The sequence below is a fragment of the Anomaloglossus baeobatrachus genome, chromosome 3 (assembly GCF_048569485.1).
Source record: "Anomaloglossus baeobatrachus isolate aAnoBae1 chromosome 3, aAnoBae1.hap1, whole genome shotgun sequence".
In the NCBI taxonomy this organism is placed as follows: domain Eukaryota; kingdom Metazoa; phylum Chordata; class Amphibia; order Anura; family Aromobatidae; genus Anomaloglossus; species Anomaloglossus baeobatrachus.
Window position 1 is genome coordinate 350,434,315 of NC_134355.1, and position 18,384 is coordinate 350,452,698.

Consider the following 18,384-nt stretch of genomic DNA (forward strand, 5'->3'; position numbering starts at 1 on the left):
GTTCATTTCCCAAATATCGTTGCTCGTTTGGTACACAGGTTGTTCGTCGTTCCTGAGGCAGCACACATCGCTACGTGTGACACCTCGGGAACGACGAACAACAGCGTTCCTGCATCCTCCGGCAACGAGGTGGGCGTGACGTTAATGCGGCTGCTCTCCGCCCCTCCACGTCTATTGGTGGCCCACTGTGTGACATCGCTGTGACGCCGCACGAACCTCCCCCTTAGAAAAGAGTTTGTTTGCCGGTCACAGCGACGTCATTAGGAAGGTAAGTACGTGTGATGCGTCCAAGACATATTGTTCGCCACTGGCAGCGATTTGCCCGTGATGCACAAACGACGGGAGTGGGTGCGATCGCTAGCGACATCGGTAGCGATGTCGCTGCGTGTAAAGCGGCCTTTATTAAAGGCTTTTTTCACACCCCTCTTCCATAAAGGCTACTTCTATAGAGTGTACAACTTATTGTGGTTGTATGGACAGATACTCCAGACTCTGATTGGAAACTCTGCAGGTCCTTCAGAGTGACCTTTGGTGTCTGTCCTGCCTCTCTGATTAATGCCCTCCTTGCAGATCCTGAGAGTTTTGGTGGCTGGCCATCTCTATCCAGGTTTGTTGTGGTACCATGTTCTTTATATTTGATGATAATAGATTTTGTGGGTGGTGCTCCAGGGATCATCAGAGATTAGGATATTTTTTTAGAACACAACCCTGACTTGTACTTTTCAACAACTTTGTCTCTGACTTGTTTGGCGATCTCCTTGGTCTTCATGGTATTGTTTGGTTAGTGGTGCTCCTTGCTTTATGGTATTGCATTCTCTGTAGCTTTTCAGAAAAGGTGTGTATACTGACAGACCCTGTGATACTTAGATTACACACAGGTGAGCTTCCTTTCATTAAGCATGTGACCTATCAAGGTAATTGCTGGAATCAGAAATTTTTAGAGGCTTCATAGTAAAAGGAGTGAATACATATGTGCATGACCATGACAATTTTTATTTATTTCAATCCATAAATGTAATTTTTGCCTATATATTTTCCAGTTCACTTTCCCAACTTAGACTACTTCATGCTGATGCGTCACACATAAATTGGATTACAAAAACATTTAAACACTGGTTGTAATGTAACAAAAAAAGCCAAGGGGGTGGATACTTTTGCAAAGCACTGTTTGTTCTATTAAAATTATGATACATTCTTCCTTTATATTACCGTCGTTATTATTTAGCTTAGCCCTTATGCAACCATAAGGAAAAGCATGAGGATTTTCATGATTGGCCAAAAACCTACTGTTAAATTTTATGGAGTGATTTACCTCTGTTTAAGACAAAGGCGGATAAAACTCTACTGTCATACATGTTCTGTGTGTTTCATTCTGTACAATTGGCTTCCTACATTCACTACATTTCAATAATTTGTGGCTGCAGAAGAGATTTTGATATATTAGAAAACTTCAGTCTATGCAATGTACTACTGTACTATATCTGTGTAGGTCTCTCAAGGTGATCTACTATATAGAGTACACACTGATTAGTAATTTACTAGGACTGTCCAAGCTAAATTGTGTATGAAATAAATTTATAGAATGCAAAAAAAAAAACCAAAATAAAAGGCCTGCATCTCATTTTTTTCTTTGGACAGTATGGTTTGTTTTCTTCATGTATATTTACATCAAGTTCAGATTTCTTTCAACCTGACTGTAAAATGCAGTCTGCCCCACTTGACTGCATAGCCCTTAGCTGAGATGAGGTTGCTGGCTAAAAACAATGACAGCTAACACAGGTTATAGCGAACAAATCATTCGGCCTGATCATTCCAGTTCTGCAAAAGTGTTGCCGTTCAATCACTCGAAAATAGAAGAATGAACTTGGAAAGAAGAAGAAAAGACTAGTGATTAAAATGAAGCTGGTCCACTGAGTCAAAGCACTGGGCTTCAATAAGGAAATTGTCCTACTGATTGCCACTCAGCCTTGGTGATAGACATGTACTGCGCACTTACTGTATGGAATTCTCCAAAAATGACCACTGCACATCACCATACTGTTAAAGCAAGTTGTTTTTTTTCTATTGCTCAGTACTGTTACTACATTAATATTTGTATCTAAGATGTTCCATCAATAGGACTTAACAGCACAATGGCCTGTATTTTCCTTTTGATGACTTCCACCAATTCTTTAAAAAAGTCGTAAAATATTGTGATGGGTTTAATGTTTTCCAATAACTATACTGTAACTCACTTTAAATTTCTGTCATCTGCTGAAGTCTTGCAGCCAAACACTGTAGTTGTATGACATGCTTGGCACAAGAATGGTGCTCTTCAGTTTTTTATGGTCATGCTGCATTTGTGTAAATGCACCTTGAGGACTGTTCACTCATCCAAATTTTACGGTCCATGTACTGGCTACAATGTCTGGATTGGCCTCTGGTCTCCTGACCTAAACTCAGCAGTCTGAGAGTCAGGAGAACTTCAACCAGTCCATACTTCATGGCAAATCCAGACATCAGTATACATCCGTTTAGAGACTGAAAGTCAGATGTTTGAAACTAGCTTTTGTGTGTTTTTGAAATATGGAAATTAGACTGCAAGGGATTTAGGACTTATGTGAGTGGTGGCAACTAGTGATGAGTGACCCCTACCATGCTTGGTACTCGTAACAAGCAGTTGGGTGCTCGGATGGACACGACTCGAGTATAATGAAAGTCAATGGGGAACTCAAGCATTTTTCCATGAAATCTTCCAGAAAAATGCTTGAGTTTCACATTGACTTCCATTATTTTCGGATACTCGAGTTGCACCCATAGACACATCCAACTGCTCGTTACAAGTACTGAGCACACAAGCATGGTAGTGCTTGCTCATCACTAGTAACAATTTCTGAACACCATGACAGAATATGTAGAAAATACATCTTACCTGTATACATGCTAAAGGTTCATTTGTCCAAATTGAATAACCACCAACCAAGTAAATTCTTCCATTATGAACAGCAACTCCAGATTCATTTTGCCCTTAATATTAACAAAAAAATAAACTACTGATTATGCTGTACATTTGCCACATAACATTGCCTATTATTTCATCTTATGTAGGAAACTGAATAATTTTAAATTTATGGGCAATTCATTTGGTTTATCCAGCTTATGTTATAATTCATATGCAATGGTTAAAATAAGTATTGAACACATCAACAATTTTCTAAGTAAATATATTTCCAAAGCTGCTATTGACATGAGATTCTCATCAGATATCGGTAACAACCCATCCAATCTGCTCAGGCAAAGAAATCAAACCATAGGTGTCTGTAATTTAAGTTGTGTAATAATGAGGAAAAAGTATTGAACACAAAGAAAGAAAAACACAAAAAGTTACGGAAAGGCCTGTCACCTGCTGAACTCTATCAGTAATCAAAAAACAATCCTTCCACTTATTGAAAACTATCAGCTATTCAACTGATAGCATATAAAAAGGTGTCTCATTACCAAGGTGCTACAGAAGAAACATCTCATGATGGGTAAACCCAGTGAGCTGACTCTAAATGGCATTGGTTACAAAATTTCTAAACAACTGAAGGCTTTAATAAGCACTGTTGGGGCCATAAGATGTGGTAAGAACAACATTTCACCATAAACTGGCCACGACCAGGTGCTCCCAGCAAGATTTCAGATAGAGGAGTGAAAAGAATTATCAGACGAGTTGTCCAAGAGCCAAGAACTTCCTGTCGCGAGCTACAGAAAGTCCTGGAATAAGCAGGTACAATTGCTTCAAAGAAAACAATAAGTAATGGACTCAGTGCCCATGGCCTGTATGGATGCTCACTATGCAAGACTCCATAACTGAACAAAAAGCATGTTCAAGTCTGTTTAAAGCTTTCTTAACATTTAGTTAAGCCTGTGAAATACAAGGAGAATATAGTCGGGTGAAATGAGACTAAAATTGAACTCTTTTGATGCCATAATACACACCATGTTTGGATGCCTTTGAACCCATACCAATAGTGAAGTATTGAGGTGGCAACATCAGGTGTGGGACTGTTTTTCAGCATACGCCACTGGCAAACTTCATATGATTGAAGAAAGGATGAATGGATAAATGTACCTAGACATTCTTGATAAAAATCGTCTGCCATCTGCCAGGAGGAAGATGATGAAATGAGAGTGGACATTTCAGCAAGACAATGATCCCAAACACACAGCCAAGGTAACAATGGTTTCAGAGAAAGAAAATAAAGCTGCTAGAATGGCCCAGCCAATCACCTGACCTGAATCCATTAGAAAAAATATGGAAGGAACTAAAAGGCCAGAGTTCTTAGAAGGAGCCCACAGAACCTTCAGGAATGGAAGAGTGATTGTGTGGAAGAATGACCAAAATCACACCTGAGCAATGCATGCAACTAGTTTCTCCATAAAGAAGGAGTCTTGAAGCTGTCATTACCAATAAAGGCTTTTGTAGAAAGTATTAATTAAATTTTAGTGAGCATGTTGAATTCTTTTTCTCTGTGTCATTTCTCATTATTACACAAAGCTTAACTTATGGATATCTATGCTTTGATTTTTTATTTATTTACCTGTGTGGATTGGATGGGTTATTACCAACATCTGATGAGAAATTCATGTCAATAACACCTTTACAAATATATTTACTTAGAAAATCTATGACGTATTCAATATATATATCATCCTCTGTATATACTACCATAAATTGGTGTTTTCTGTGAGATTTGGTTATAAGTGGTGGTTCATTCAACATCATGGTAATACTGTGAGTGGTGGGCAAGCTTCCAAGCATTTTTCTACAGTCCCTAAATCAAACAGACCATGACTTTTTGTAATTTTTTAACTTGTTTAGTGGTGGTGTGAGAACAATGTCCAGATACATATAAGGAGATCTGGATTGATTACTAAACACTGTTGTCAATTTATTTATCTTTTTACGGTTTTCCATCATGAAACAGGTTACCCAGAGCTAGTTTGTCTACCAAAACGAGAAGTGGATCAGGGTACAAAGAAGAGAATATTTACCTAAGGAGATATTGGGAAACGTTTGATGTATTCTGACTGCAAGTTTTTGCTACCCCACTGCAAAGCAGCATTATGTAGAGACAGTGATTCCAGTGATCTGTCACTTACTGGACTATACAGACAATTTACGTACTGTATATCATGGCAATAAAAAAACTGAATATTCTTGGCAAATACCCACCTGTAAGTAAGTTAAAGTTACAGCGTGTCCACTGGTCCGTGTCAATATTGTAAGAGTCTATGTGTCGCACCAAGATCCTATCATTGTTGTAATCTAAATCGTTTCCACCCAGGACATAAAGCTTCCTTTGGACGGCTGCCATGGCATGGTAAACTCTTCTCTGCAGCATAGGGCTGCGACTAATCCACTTATTCTGGAAAATACAAATTAGCAATTGCTTTGGCATCCTGCAGTGGTTACAGATATATTCACAGTAAGAAGATTAATTACTCAATTCCTTTACCTTGGCTCTTGCATCCAGAAGATTTCCTAAAAACTCAGCAACATTATGTGCATACAGTGTGATCCTGCTGCATTTCTTGGGGGCCAGGAAATCACAAAAAAAATGCATTTTTTTATGCAATTGTCAAAAATTATTTTGGAAAATGATGGAAAAATAAAAACAGAGTGATCACATTTCTTGCACATAATGTTACATTTTTCCATTCCCTGTTGCTTATATGTAATAAATTTGTAAGATATTGTAGTGAGCGAAAATGGCTATGTTCAACCTTTACATATCTTTACACATTATATTTTATGATCAGTGGGAGACCAACAATCCTGAAAATTATGGGGTGCTGCTGCGTCCCCTCACTATACGCTCTGCATTTTAGGCTTCGGCTATCTGGTCTTGTCCAACTGAATGCTGCCAACTGCCAGGAGTGCTGCCGCACAGGAAAAAGATTAGTAGAGGATGATGATGTGTTACACCAGAAGTGGAGTTCATCATTTTAAAGGACAGAATGCACACTACGCAGATTTCCATGCAGAAAATACACAGCACCAGCTAAGTCAATTACATTTTTAAAATCTCATCTGATTTGTATTGCCATTGCCGAGGAAGTTTTACTTTTAAATCAATGAGACTGACATTTTCACTTAGGGGGTACATACAACATTTTGTTGATTTTTTTTTGTATTTTTTTTTAGGGAAGAGTGGTGAAGTCTGACCTTGGCATGTGTTTCTGCAAAGTGTCCCTGGAACTGTTTTTCAACATGGCAACACCAGGCCGCAAGTTGTTTGTGCTACTGTGAGCAGCATATGGGGCCTAAATTTGTTAACATGGCCTGAAGTGTCTTTGGACTGGTCTCCCATTGAGCACACCTGGGACACCATAAATTGATAATCGCAAAGGGAGTTTGCCATTAACAGATCTTGATGATTTGCAAGCCCGAGTCCATTCCACATGGATGAATATTCCTCAGGCAACTGTTAATAACCTCACTAACAGCATGGCAATGTGTATGTACCGAATTTTATGTGTGTGTCACTCATACTCCATACTAAATAAATTGAGATGTTTTGAAAATTTTGTTTCAATTTTTCCATCATTACATATTACTAATATGTCTATTGATTCTGAGATTGCAATGTTGAGAATTGTGTGCATACACTGTATGTGTGTATATATATATAGGAATTGTGTGTATATACAGTATACAGTATATATATATATATATATATATATATATATATATATATATATATATATATATATATATATATATATATGTATATATATATATATATATAAATATATTTAGTAATTCTGTGTTATAAAGCTTATTGTAAAATTGCCTGCTATTGAAAGGTAACTGAGAAGTAGCCATCTTCTCCTAAAAGATGTTGCCATTTTTTCTCTCCACTACTACCAACCAGCAAATCAAAGAGCCAATCATGGTTTCCTGTAGTTGACCAATATATTTAATTAAATCCACATCCTTGGGACATGGATACAATTGAATAAAAGTACTGTTTCTTCAGAAATCCATAGGTAGTTTTTACCTTGATACTTAGCCTCTTTTCTATGATTGCACTGGCACAACGATGTGAAGCCTTGGCACAGCTGGTGCCATTCACAAAAGGATGGATGGATTTTTTGCTTCGTTCAAGAGGCACAATGGTGGCTAAGAATGTACTCAGGATGCACAGTGGCAATTAACATTGTATTCAGGAAACAGTAGCAGGTAATATTACATTCAGGAGCAACAGTAGTAACTAATATTACATTAAAGAGTTACATTGATGGCTAATAGAGATGCACGAACCTGCAGACATTCGGAATTAGTGGGTCCAACTGGATTTTCAAAAAAAAAAACAGGCTTGGGACTGGACTTAATCCTGAACATCTGTCTAGATGATCCCTGCTCTGCTACATAAGTGAAGTCACAGCGCGCGGGAACAGAACATCACCGCACATTGTGGCTTCAGGCAGAGACTGACTGAGCCGCAGCTGTGAGTGGTGATGTCACTCAGTTTATCTGCGGTCACACCTAGAGGTTCCCACGGTACCCCACCTATGACCGCAGATAAACTGACCTCAGATGACCTTGTTGAACTCAGTGACCTCACCTCGGGTGAACTGAGTTCAAGGAGACTGGCATCTCTGGCAGAAAATTATGGGTTTTTTTGCCAAGAGATGCAAAAATGGGCTGAAATGTGTACACCAAATTCCTGCAGCAATACTGCATCTCTTGGCCATAAAAAAACACATAAAAACAGTATGCAGTTTTGATGACATATTTTGCCAGGAGACGCAGATTTGGTGCTGAAATTTATACACCAAATTCTTGCACCAAATCTCATGTTTTGTGCCTGTGTGCTGTGATTTCAGTATGTAGCAGAGCCAAGATTGTCGTGGGAACTCATGTGGATTATGTCGGAACTGGGTGTTTGGAGTTAATAAATTGGAGAAAGACGGTAGGTTTTTTGTATTTTATTTCAAATAAAGGATTTTTTCGGTGTTTGTGTTTATTTCTTTTCACTTATAGTATTCTCATAGATGCTTCATATTGCTAATTTAGGGCTTAATGGCAGCTGTGAGCTGTCATTAACCCCTTATATTACCCCGAAATCCATCGCACCAGGGCAATCGGGATGAGCAGGGTAAAGTGCCAGAATTGGTGCATCTAATGGATGTGACAGTTCTGAGTGGCTGCAGGCTGCTATTTTTAGGCTGGGGGGCTCAATAGCCATGGGTCTCCCCAGCCTGGGAAAACCAGCACCCAGCTGTTGGGTTTATCATGGCTGGGTATCAATATTGTAGGAAACAACACACCGTTTTTTTTAATTATTGATTTAAATAACTAAAAGAAAAAAAAAAGCGGAGTTGGGCCCTTCTTATTTTGACACACAGCCAAGATACCCAAAAGGCTGGTGGCTGCAGCCTGTAGCCATATGCCTTATCTGGCCTGTCTATTTTTGGAATTGATGAATGGTTTGCATCTAGATGTGAACCCTTTGTATTTACTTTCATGGAGTCTTCTCTTTACTGTTGACTTAGAGACAGATACACCTACTTCACTGAGAGTGTTCTGGACTTCAGTTAATGTTGTGAACGGGTTCTTCTTCACCAAAGAAAGTATGCAGCAATCATCCACCACTGTTGTCATCCGTGGACGCCCAGGCCTTTTTGAGTTCCCAAGCTCACCAGTCAATTCCTTTTTTCTCAGAATGTACCCGACTGTTGATTTTGCTACTCCAAGCATGTCTGATATCTCTCTGATGGATTTTTTCTTTTTTTTCAGCCTCAGGATGTTCTGCTTCACCTCAATTGAGAGTTCCTTAGACCGCATGTTGTCTGGTCACAGCAACAGCTTCCAAATGCAAAACCACACACCTGTAATCAACCCCAGATCTTTTAACTACTTCATTGATTACAGGTTAACGAGGGAGACGCCTTCAGAGTTAATTGCAGCCCTTAGAGTCCCTTGTCCAATTACTTTTGGTCCTTTGAAAAAGAGGAGGCTATGCATTACAGAGCTATGATTCCTAAACCCTTTCTCCGATTTGGATGTGAAAACTCTCATATTGCAGCTGGGAGTGTGCACTTTCAGCCCATATTATATATATAATTGTATTTCTGAACATGTTTTTGTAAACAGCTAAAATAACAAAACGTGTGTCACTGTCCAAATATTTCTGGCCCTGACTGTATCCTGTGCTCTACGCTAAATGCTTACATGGGGGCTTTCCATGTAAATCTCTGAAATATGTGATTCAGACTATGCCCTTGACAGAAAATTCACTATAATGAGGCAGAGGGAGTCACCTTGGAATCAGTCTGTCCTATGACCTGGCGGTGTCCTTCTTTCCAGTGGTCCATAAAAGCATGGTCGACCACAGTTTTGTGCACTTCTGAAAAGACAGACACCACTGAACAGAGACCAGATGAAGTCCAGAGTGCCTCAATATAGTGAATGGATACCTCGGGGGTGTCATCTGAATCAAATCATTCGGAGATTTAGGGCTCACTCACGGCCGAGTGCTATACGATGTTTTATTGGATACTACTCAAATGAGTGTTAGGGCGGCGTCACACGGGACGATATATTGGGCGATCGCATGAGCGATCGCACCCGCCCCCGTCGTTTGTGCGTCACGGCCAATTTGTTGCCTGTGGTGCACAAAGTCGTTTACCCCCGTCACACGTACTTACCTCCCGAACGACCTCGCTGTGGGTGGCGAACATCCTCCTCCTGAAGGGTGAGGGACATTCGGCGTCACAGCGACATCACACAGCGACTGCCCAATAGAAGCGGAGGGGCGGAGATGAGCGGGAAGTAACATCCCACCCACCTTCTTCCTTCCGCATTGCCGGCGGGACGCAGGTAAGCTGTGATCGTCGTTCCCGGGGTGTCACATGGAGCGATGTGTGCTACCTCGGGAACAACGAACAACAGGCGCACAGAAGGAGGAACGACTTTATGAAAATGAACGACGTCAACGAGCAACAATAAGGTGAATATTTTTGCTTGTTCACAGTCATTCGTAGGTGTCACACGCTACGATATCTCTAACGATGCTGGATGTGTGTCACGGAATTCGTGACCCCGACGACATATCGCCCGATATATCGTACCGTGTGACGCCGCCCTTATACTATGCAGCAGTGCAGATCTGCATTTTTTTTTCATGCCAGTTCTGCACCAGAAAACAATTGCAACATATTTGGAGTGTCTTCGATATTCAGATCACACACACCCATGCTAGTCTATGGGAACCACTGAACTGTACTCAGATGTCATCTAAGTTTAGTCTGATGATTGCAGTTACAGACAATCGAGAAGATGGAGAAAATAAGTTCTCTGTCTTCTCTGTACCTATGCTCCAATTCTCTCATGTAAGAGAATCGGATCATAATAAGATGACACTGATCAAATACTGGCAGAGTTTTATCTGAGTGATATGAACATAATCGTCCCAATTTTCTCACATGAGAGAATCTACGGCTGTGTGAGTGCACGTTAGTATAAATCCCGTCATAACAGGAGATGAATGTGAACCAAAATTTTATGTAAAATGTTCCCAATAAAAGCTTTAATTTAATGCACAAAAAAAACAAGTCCTCACTCAGATCTGTAACCTGTTAATAGAAATATAGGAGCGGCACAGTGGCTCAGTGGTTAGCACTGCAGCTTTGCAGCGCTGGGGTCCTGGGTTCAAATCCCACCAAGGACACCATCTTTAAGGAATTTGTATGTTCTCCCCGTGTTTGCATGGGTTCCCTCCCACACTCCAAAGACATATAGATTGGGACTCTAGATTGTGAGCCCCAATGGGGACAGAGTTGCCAATGTATGTAAAGCGCTGTGGAATTAATAGCGCTATATAAATTAATAAAATTATTATTATAGGAGTTTTTATACGTTATTGGTAACAAAGGCTCTGGAAATGCTCTCCCTGATTAGAAATTCAGCAAATCTGCATTCCCAAATCAAATGCCCCCCTCTTACTGAGCCCCACAGTATGCCTAATCCATATTTAGCATTCACATTTGCCATTACTGTAGTTAGGAAATCCAGTTTAATTTAAAGGGTGCATGTCTCCAGAAGCTCGAGCTTGGCACAATGTTATAGCACTATAATGTACTGGGCACTACAATGGCATTTTGCAATTGTCTCTCAGCAGCATCTATTGCTGCTTGTTTCTGGAAAACACCTATGGAGTCAAAATCGTCACTAGACCTGTATATACATTTCCCGAGGGATGCCATTTTCAAAATGTAAAAAAAGCAACAATAAGAGGATAATGTCCTCCAAAAATCAAGTATTACTCACAGCAAGTTGGGCTGCAGTGTGTACATCGCCCTGGCCAAAAACTGATGCTCTAGCAGGATACAGCTAAACCCCCACTAAGTGGAGACATCACAGGTGCAGGAGAAGCACATCACACACACACCTTCATGGAATGGAGGGGAGGTGACTGCTAGATGATAAAACTGCACACAAGTGGCTTGCATAGAGCGCTGTTCACATGCAGATGACACAGTCACAAACCCGCAGCCTATTAGGTAACGCCCTTCTATTAGATCAGGCGGGCTGCCAAGCCGTACTCCACTGTATATCATGCACGGACAGACACTCTACAATGCAAGGCCCAACAGAAAGGGGCCTGGCTGTATCCTGTACAAACAAAAAAATATGAGGTTTTTGTTGGTATTTATGGCCATAAAACGTAAGCCTACACCCTCGTGCTTTTTTTATATTTAGTGTAGGGACCTACAGACATGAGGTCCCTTGACGAGGGTGTAGGCTTACGTTTTATGGCCATAAATACCAACAAAAACCTCATATTTTTTTGTTTGTACAGGATACAGCCAGGCCCCTTTCTGTTGGGCCTTGCATTGTAGAGTGTCTGTCCGTGCATGATATACAGTGGAGTACGGCTTGGCAGCCCGCCTGATCTAATAGAAGGGCGTTACCTAATAGGCTGCGGGTTTGTGACTGTGTCATCTGCATGTGAACAGCGCTCTATGCAAGCCACTTGTGTGCAGTTTTATCATCTAGCAGTCACCTCCCCTCCATTCCATGAAGGTGTGTGTGTGATGTGCTTCTCCTGCACCTGTGATGTCTCCACTTAGTGGGGGTTTAGCTGTATCCTGCTAGAGCATCAGTTTTTGGCCAGGGCGATGTACACACTGCAGCCCAACTTGCTGTGAGTAATACTTGATTTTTGGAGGACATTATCCTCTTATTGTTGCTTTTTTTATATTTAGTGTAGGGACCTACAGACATGAGGTCCCTTGACGAGGGTGTAGGCTTACGTTTTATGGCCATAAATACCAACAAAAACCTCATATTTTTTTGTTTGTACAGGATACAGCCAGGCCCCTTTCTGTTGGGCCTTGCATTGTAGAGTGTCTGTCCGTGCATGATATACAGTGGAGTACGGCTTGGCAGCCCGCCTGATCTAATAGAAGGGCGTTACCTAATAGGCTGCGGGTTTGTGACTGTGTCATCTGCATGTGAACAGCGCTCTATGCAAGCCACTTGTGTGCAGTTTTATCATCTAGCAGTCACCTCCCCTCCATTCCATGAAGGTGTGTGTGTGATGTGCTTCTCCTGCACCTGTGATGTCTCCACTTAGTGGGGGTTTAGCTGTATCCTGCTAGAGCATCAGTTTTTGGCCAGGGCGATGTACACACTGCAGCCCAACTTGCTGTGAGTAATACTTGATTTTTGGAGGACATTATCCTCTTATTGTTGCTTTTTTTATATTTAGTGTAGGGACCTACAGACATGAGGTCCCTTGACGAGGGTGTAGGCTTACGTTTTATGGCCATAAATACCAACAAAAACCTCATATTTTTTTGTTTGTACAGGATACAGCCAGGCCCCTTTCTGTTGGGCCTTGCATTGTAGAGTGTCTGTCCGTGCATGATATACAGTGGAGTACGGCTTGGCAGCCCGCCTGATCTAATAGAAGGGCGTTACCTAATAGGCTGCGGGTTTGTGACTGTGTCATCTGCATGTGAACAGCGCTCTATGCAAGCCACTTGTGTGCAGTTTTATCATCTAGCAGTCACCTCCCCTCCATTCCATGAAGGTGTGTGTGTGATGTGCTTCTCCTGCACCTGTGATGTCTCCACTTAGTGGGGGTTTAGCTGTATCCTGCTAGAGCATCAGTTTTTGGCCAGGGCGATGTACACACTGCAGCCCAACTTGCTGTGAGTAATACTTGATTTTTGGAGGACATTATCCTCTTATTGTTGCTTTTTTTATATTTAGTGTAGGGACCTACAGACATGAGGTCCCTTGACGAGGGTGTAGGCTTACGTTTTATGGCCATAAATACCAACAAAAACCTCATATTTTTTTGTTTGTACAGGATACAGCCAGGCCCCTTTCTGTTGGGCCTTGCATTGTAGAGTGTCTGTCCGTGCATGATATACAGTGGAGTACGGCTTGGCAGCCCGCCTGATCTAATAGAAGGGCGTTACCTAATAGGCTGCGGGTTTGTGACTGTGTCATCTGCATGTGAACAGCGCTCTATGCAAGCCACTTGTGTGCAGTTTTATCATCTAGCAGTCACCTCCCCTCCATTCCATGAAGGTGTGTGTGTGATGTGCTTCTCCTGCACCTGTGATGTCTCCACTTAGTGGGGGTTTAGCTGTATCCTGCTAGAGCATCAGTTTTTGGCCAGGGCGATGTACACACTGCAGCCCAACTTGCTGTGAGTAATACTTGATTTTTGGAGGACATTATCCTCTTATTGTTGCTTTTTTTATATTTAGTGTAGGGACCTACAGACATGAGGTCCCTTGACGAGGGTGTAGGCTTACGTTTTATGGCCATAAATACCAACAAAAACCTCATATTTTTTTGTTTGTACAGGATACAGCCAGGCCCCTTTCTGTTGGGCCTTGCATTGTAGAGTGTCTGTCCGTGCATGATATACAGTGGAGTACGGCTTGGCAGCCCGCCTGATCTAATAGAAGGGCGTTACCTAATAGGCTGCGGGTTTGTGACTGTGTCATCTGCATGTGAACAGCGCTCTATGCAAGCCACTTGTGTGCAGTTTTATCATCTAGCAGTCACCTCCCCTCCATTCCATGAAGGTGTGTGTGTGATGTGCTTCTCCTGCACCTGTGATGTCTCCACTTAGTGGGGGTTTAGCTGTATCCTGCTAGAGCATCAGTTTTTGGCCAGGGCGATGTACACACTGCAGCCCAACTTGCTGTGAGTAATACTTGATTTTTGGAGGACATTATCCTCTTATTGTTGCTTTTTTTATATTTAGTGTAGGGACCTACAGACATGAGGTCCCTTGACGAGGGTGTAGGCTTACGTTTTATGGCCATAAATACCAACAAAAACCTCATATTTTTTTGTTTGTACAGGATACAGCCAGGCCCCTTTCTGTTGGGCCTTGCATTGTAGAGTGTCTGTCCGTGCATGATATACAGTGGAGTACGGCTTGGCAGCCCGCCTGATCTAATAGAAGGGCGTTACCTAATAGGCTGCGGGTTTGTGACTGTGTCATCTGCATGTGAACAGCGCTCTATGCAAGCCACTTGTGTGCAGTTTTATCATCTAGCAGTCACCTCCCCTCCATTCCATGAAGGTGTGTGTGTGATGTGCTTCTCCTGCACCTGTGATGTCTCCACTTAGTGGGGGTTTAGCTGTATCCTGCTAGAGCATCAGTTTTTGGCCAGGGCGATGTACACACTGCAGCCCAACTTGCTGTGAGTAATACTTGATTTTTGGAGGACATTATCCTCTTATTGTTGCTTTTTTTATATTTAGTGTAGGGACCTACAGACATGAGGTCCCTTGACGAGGGTGTAGGCTTACGTTTTATGGCCATAAATACCAACAAAAACCTCATATTTTTTTTTTTTTTTTTTTTTTTTGTTTGTACAGGATACAGCCAGGCCCCTTTCTGTTGGGCCTTGCATTGTAGAGTGTCTGTCCGTGCATGATATACAGTGGAGTACGGCTTGGCAGCCCGCCTGATCTAATAGAAGGGCGTTACCTAATAGGCTGCGGGTTTGTGACTGTGTCATCTGCATGTGAACAGCGCTCTATGCAAGCCACTTGTGTGCAGTTTTATCATCTAGCAGTCACCTCCCCTCCATTCCATGAAGGTGTGTGTGTGATGTGCTTCTCCTGCACCTGTGATGTCTCCACTTAGTGGGGGTTTAGCTGTATCCTGCTAGAGCATCAGTTTTTGGCCAGGGCGATGTACACACTGCAGCCCAACTTGCTGTGAGTAATACTTGATTTTTGGAGGACATTATCCTCTTATTGTTGCTTTTTTTATATTTAGTGTAGGGACCTACAGACATGAGGTCCCTTGACGAGGGTGTAGGCTTACGTTTTATGGCCATAAATACCAACAAAAACCTCATATTTTTTTGTTTGTACAGGATACAGCCAGGCCCCTTTCTGTTGGGCCTTGCATTGTAGAGTGTCTGTCCGTGCATGATATACAGTGGAGTACGGCTTGGCAGCCCGCCTGATCTAATAGAAGGGCGTTACCTAATAGGCTGCGGGTTTGTGACTGTGTCATCTGCATGTGAACAGCGCTCTATGCAAGCCACTTGTGTGCAGTTTTATCATCTAGCAGTCACCTCCCCTCCATTCCATGAAGGTGTGTGTGTGATGTGCTTCTCCTGCACCTGTGATGTCTCCACTTAGTGGGGGTTTAGCTGTATCCTGCTAGAGCATCAGTTTTTGGCCAGGGCGATGTACACACTGCAGCCCAACTTGCTGTGAGTAACATTTTCAAAATGGGGTCAATGAGTGGGAGGGGGGATCTGCTCTTCTGGCACTTAGAGGTTCAGTATATGGAGTCTGAAAACTATTCTAAGAAAATCTGTGCTCCAAGGGTCAAATAGTACTCCTTCCCTCCCTCAGAAGTCTCACCACGTGGCTAACTAATACTGTGCAGCCAAATGTGGGGTATTGCCTCATTTTGCAGACATTGAAATTTATTTTGGTGCCATTTTTACCAATTTTTCCTTGCAAGTATATAAAATCTGATGCTAAAACAAAATTTTTATGGTAAAAATTTAATTATTTTTTTCTGCACTGCCCAATAGTATGTGATTCTGTGACACACCAATATGATCACTGCACACAAAGTTGAATTATTGACGGGTGTTGTTTGTAAACTAGGTTAATTTATATGGGGGTTTCCTTTTCTGGCACATCAGGGTCTCTGCCAATGGACATGGTGTACCAAACATTTCCAGCAAAATCTGAACTCCAATATGGCGCATGTTCCCTTCCTAGCTCTGCACTGTACCTCAAAGGTAGTTTTCCACCACATGTGAGGTATCGGCACACTCAGGAAAAATTGCACGACATATTGTATAGTCTATTTTCTTCTGATACCCTTGTGAAAATTAAAAAATGGGGGCAAAAACAATATGTTTGTGGGGGAAATGTGATTTAATCTTATCACGGCTCAATGTTATAAAATACCATGAAGCACCTGCGAGTTGAAGGTTCTCACCAAATGTCTAGATAAACTCCGTGAGGGGTGTAGTTTCCAATATAGGGTCACTTGTGGGGGGTTTCCCCTGTATAGGCACATGGTAGCTCGACACGACATCGTGTCCACTATCTATTTAATCAAATTTTCACACTTTCAAGCCCTGCCGTGCGCCCAAACAGTAGTTTTATCAGCGTACTCAGGAGAAATTGCACAACAAATGGTATAATCCATTTTCACCTGTTTCACCCTTGTGAAAATGCAAAATTTGGGGCTAAAGTAACATTTTTGTGGAAAAAAGTAAAAATGACATTTTTTCCTTCCACATTGCTTTAGTACCTTTGAAGCATCTAAAGGGTTAATAAACTTCTTGGATGTGGTTTTGAGCAGTTTGAGGGGTGCAGTTGTTAGAATAGTGTGACTTTTGGCATTTTTTATCATATAGGCCCATCAAAGTCACTTCAAATGTGATGTGGTCTGTAAAAAAATGGTTTTGTGAATATTGTTGGAGAAATGAGAAAACCTTTTAACTTTTCTAACTTCCTAACAAAAAAAATGTTTTAAAAATGGTACTGATGTAAAGTAGACATGTGGCAAAAGGTGTTTATTAACTATTTTCTAAGGATAGGCCATTAATGTAAAAGTAGTGGATAACATCTTTATATTTCTTTTACTCGTGTTTTTATTTGGTGTCAATATTTTTAATTACAACAGTAAGGAATAGGAAGGAAAGCTCTAATAGGGAGGTAGGGGAGAAAAGGAGGGGGGAAACAGTAAGGAGAGGGAGGGGATTGGATAAGTAAAGAAGAATGAAATAGTAATATTTAATCAATATATAACATGATGCATATTGATATCTAGTGAATATTCTTCTCAATAATGAATTAATCTGTCTTGTATCTTTAAAGAACATCTGATGTGTTTTAGTCTTCAAGTGACAATGATTACTTGAAGGGAATGCTTTGTTCTGTAAGTGCCATCTGATTGAATAAGAGGCAAATCAGTTGTTTCTAACTGCGAATATGTATTCCTACAAATTAGTTGAGTCTCCTTTCTATGATTTGTACTTTTACATATTCTACTAGTTACAAAGCTAGCAATAGCAACACATTGGAGACAACCTGAAGTTCCTTCAATAGCAAAAATCAGAAAAAGTTACATTTCTGGGAACATCTTTTGTTACTCATCACATATTGCTTTGCACAACTCATTTGCTGATGATTAGTGATGGGCAGACCTGGACTGTAAAAGTCCAGATCTGCGTGATTTCAAAGGAATGGGTGCCGGACTCGGGCCAGGATTTCTCAGAGAACTCCGGCTATTGATCCAGATTCAGCAACTTGGGGAAAAAACAGTCCTGGTTTCTGTGATTGGTTGCAGCGCCGGAGACTTGGTAAGTATAGCGAGCTTGCTCTAATCCTCCTGTCCCTTTCACCAGTATTTTTAAGTGCCGGAATGTGGTCCCCATAGACTCACTGTATATCGGGGCCAGCATACGACCAGATATCCGGAATCAAATCTGGGCTACACCCATTTTTTACAAAAAATCTGGTTAGTCTCAATGATCCAGGATATCTGCGAGTTCGTTCATCACAATTGATGATACTTTGACACTGATTCATTAAAACTTCTATTTTGCACACCAGCCTTGATGAGGAGTGCAGTGGAGGATGATGTTCCGCAAAGGCCCCTTCTTGAATTTGAGCTTTTAAGTGCCACTGCAAGAAATGTTCTCCGGTCAGGGCCTGGAGTACATACATATCTGGGATAAACTATGATGAATGTATCGACCGCTCTCAGCCATGTTCCCCACCTCCTATTTTCTGACATGTTGCCAGAGCTCCCTGGGACATAACTAATAGTGGTAAAAGTGTCAACATTTTTTGCCCCACCACAAGTTGTCCAAAATTTATTAAGACATTTC

The 18,384-nt window shown here is 41.4% G+C and overlaps 1 protein-coding gene across 5 annotated transcripts in view; it reads right to left on the reverse strand.

Moving 5' to 3' along the window:
- Window positions 1–18,384, reverse strand: part of KLHL32 (kelch like family member 32) — a 437,153-nt gene that overhangs the window by 9,991 nt on the left and 408,778 nt on the right. For all 5 annotated transcript variants that reach the window (XM_075338390.1, XM_075338392.1, XM_075338391.1 and 2 more), the window contains 2 exons: window positions 5,198–5,390; window positions 2,912–3,006 (listed from right to left, as the gene is read on the reverse strand). In XM_075338390.1, coding sequence (XP_075194505.1) covers window positions 2,912–3,006; window positions 5,198–5,390 — 288 coding nt within the window. The remainder of the gene's footprint in view (window positions 1–2,911; window positions 3,007–5,197; window positions 5,391–18,384) is intronic.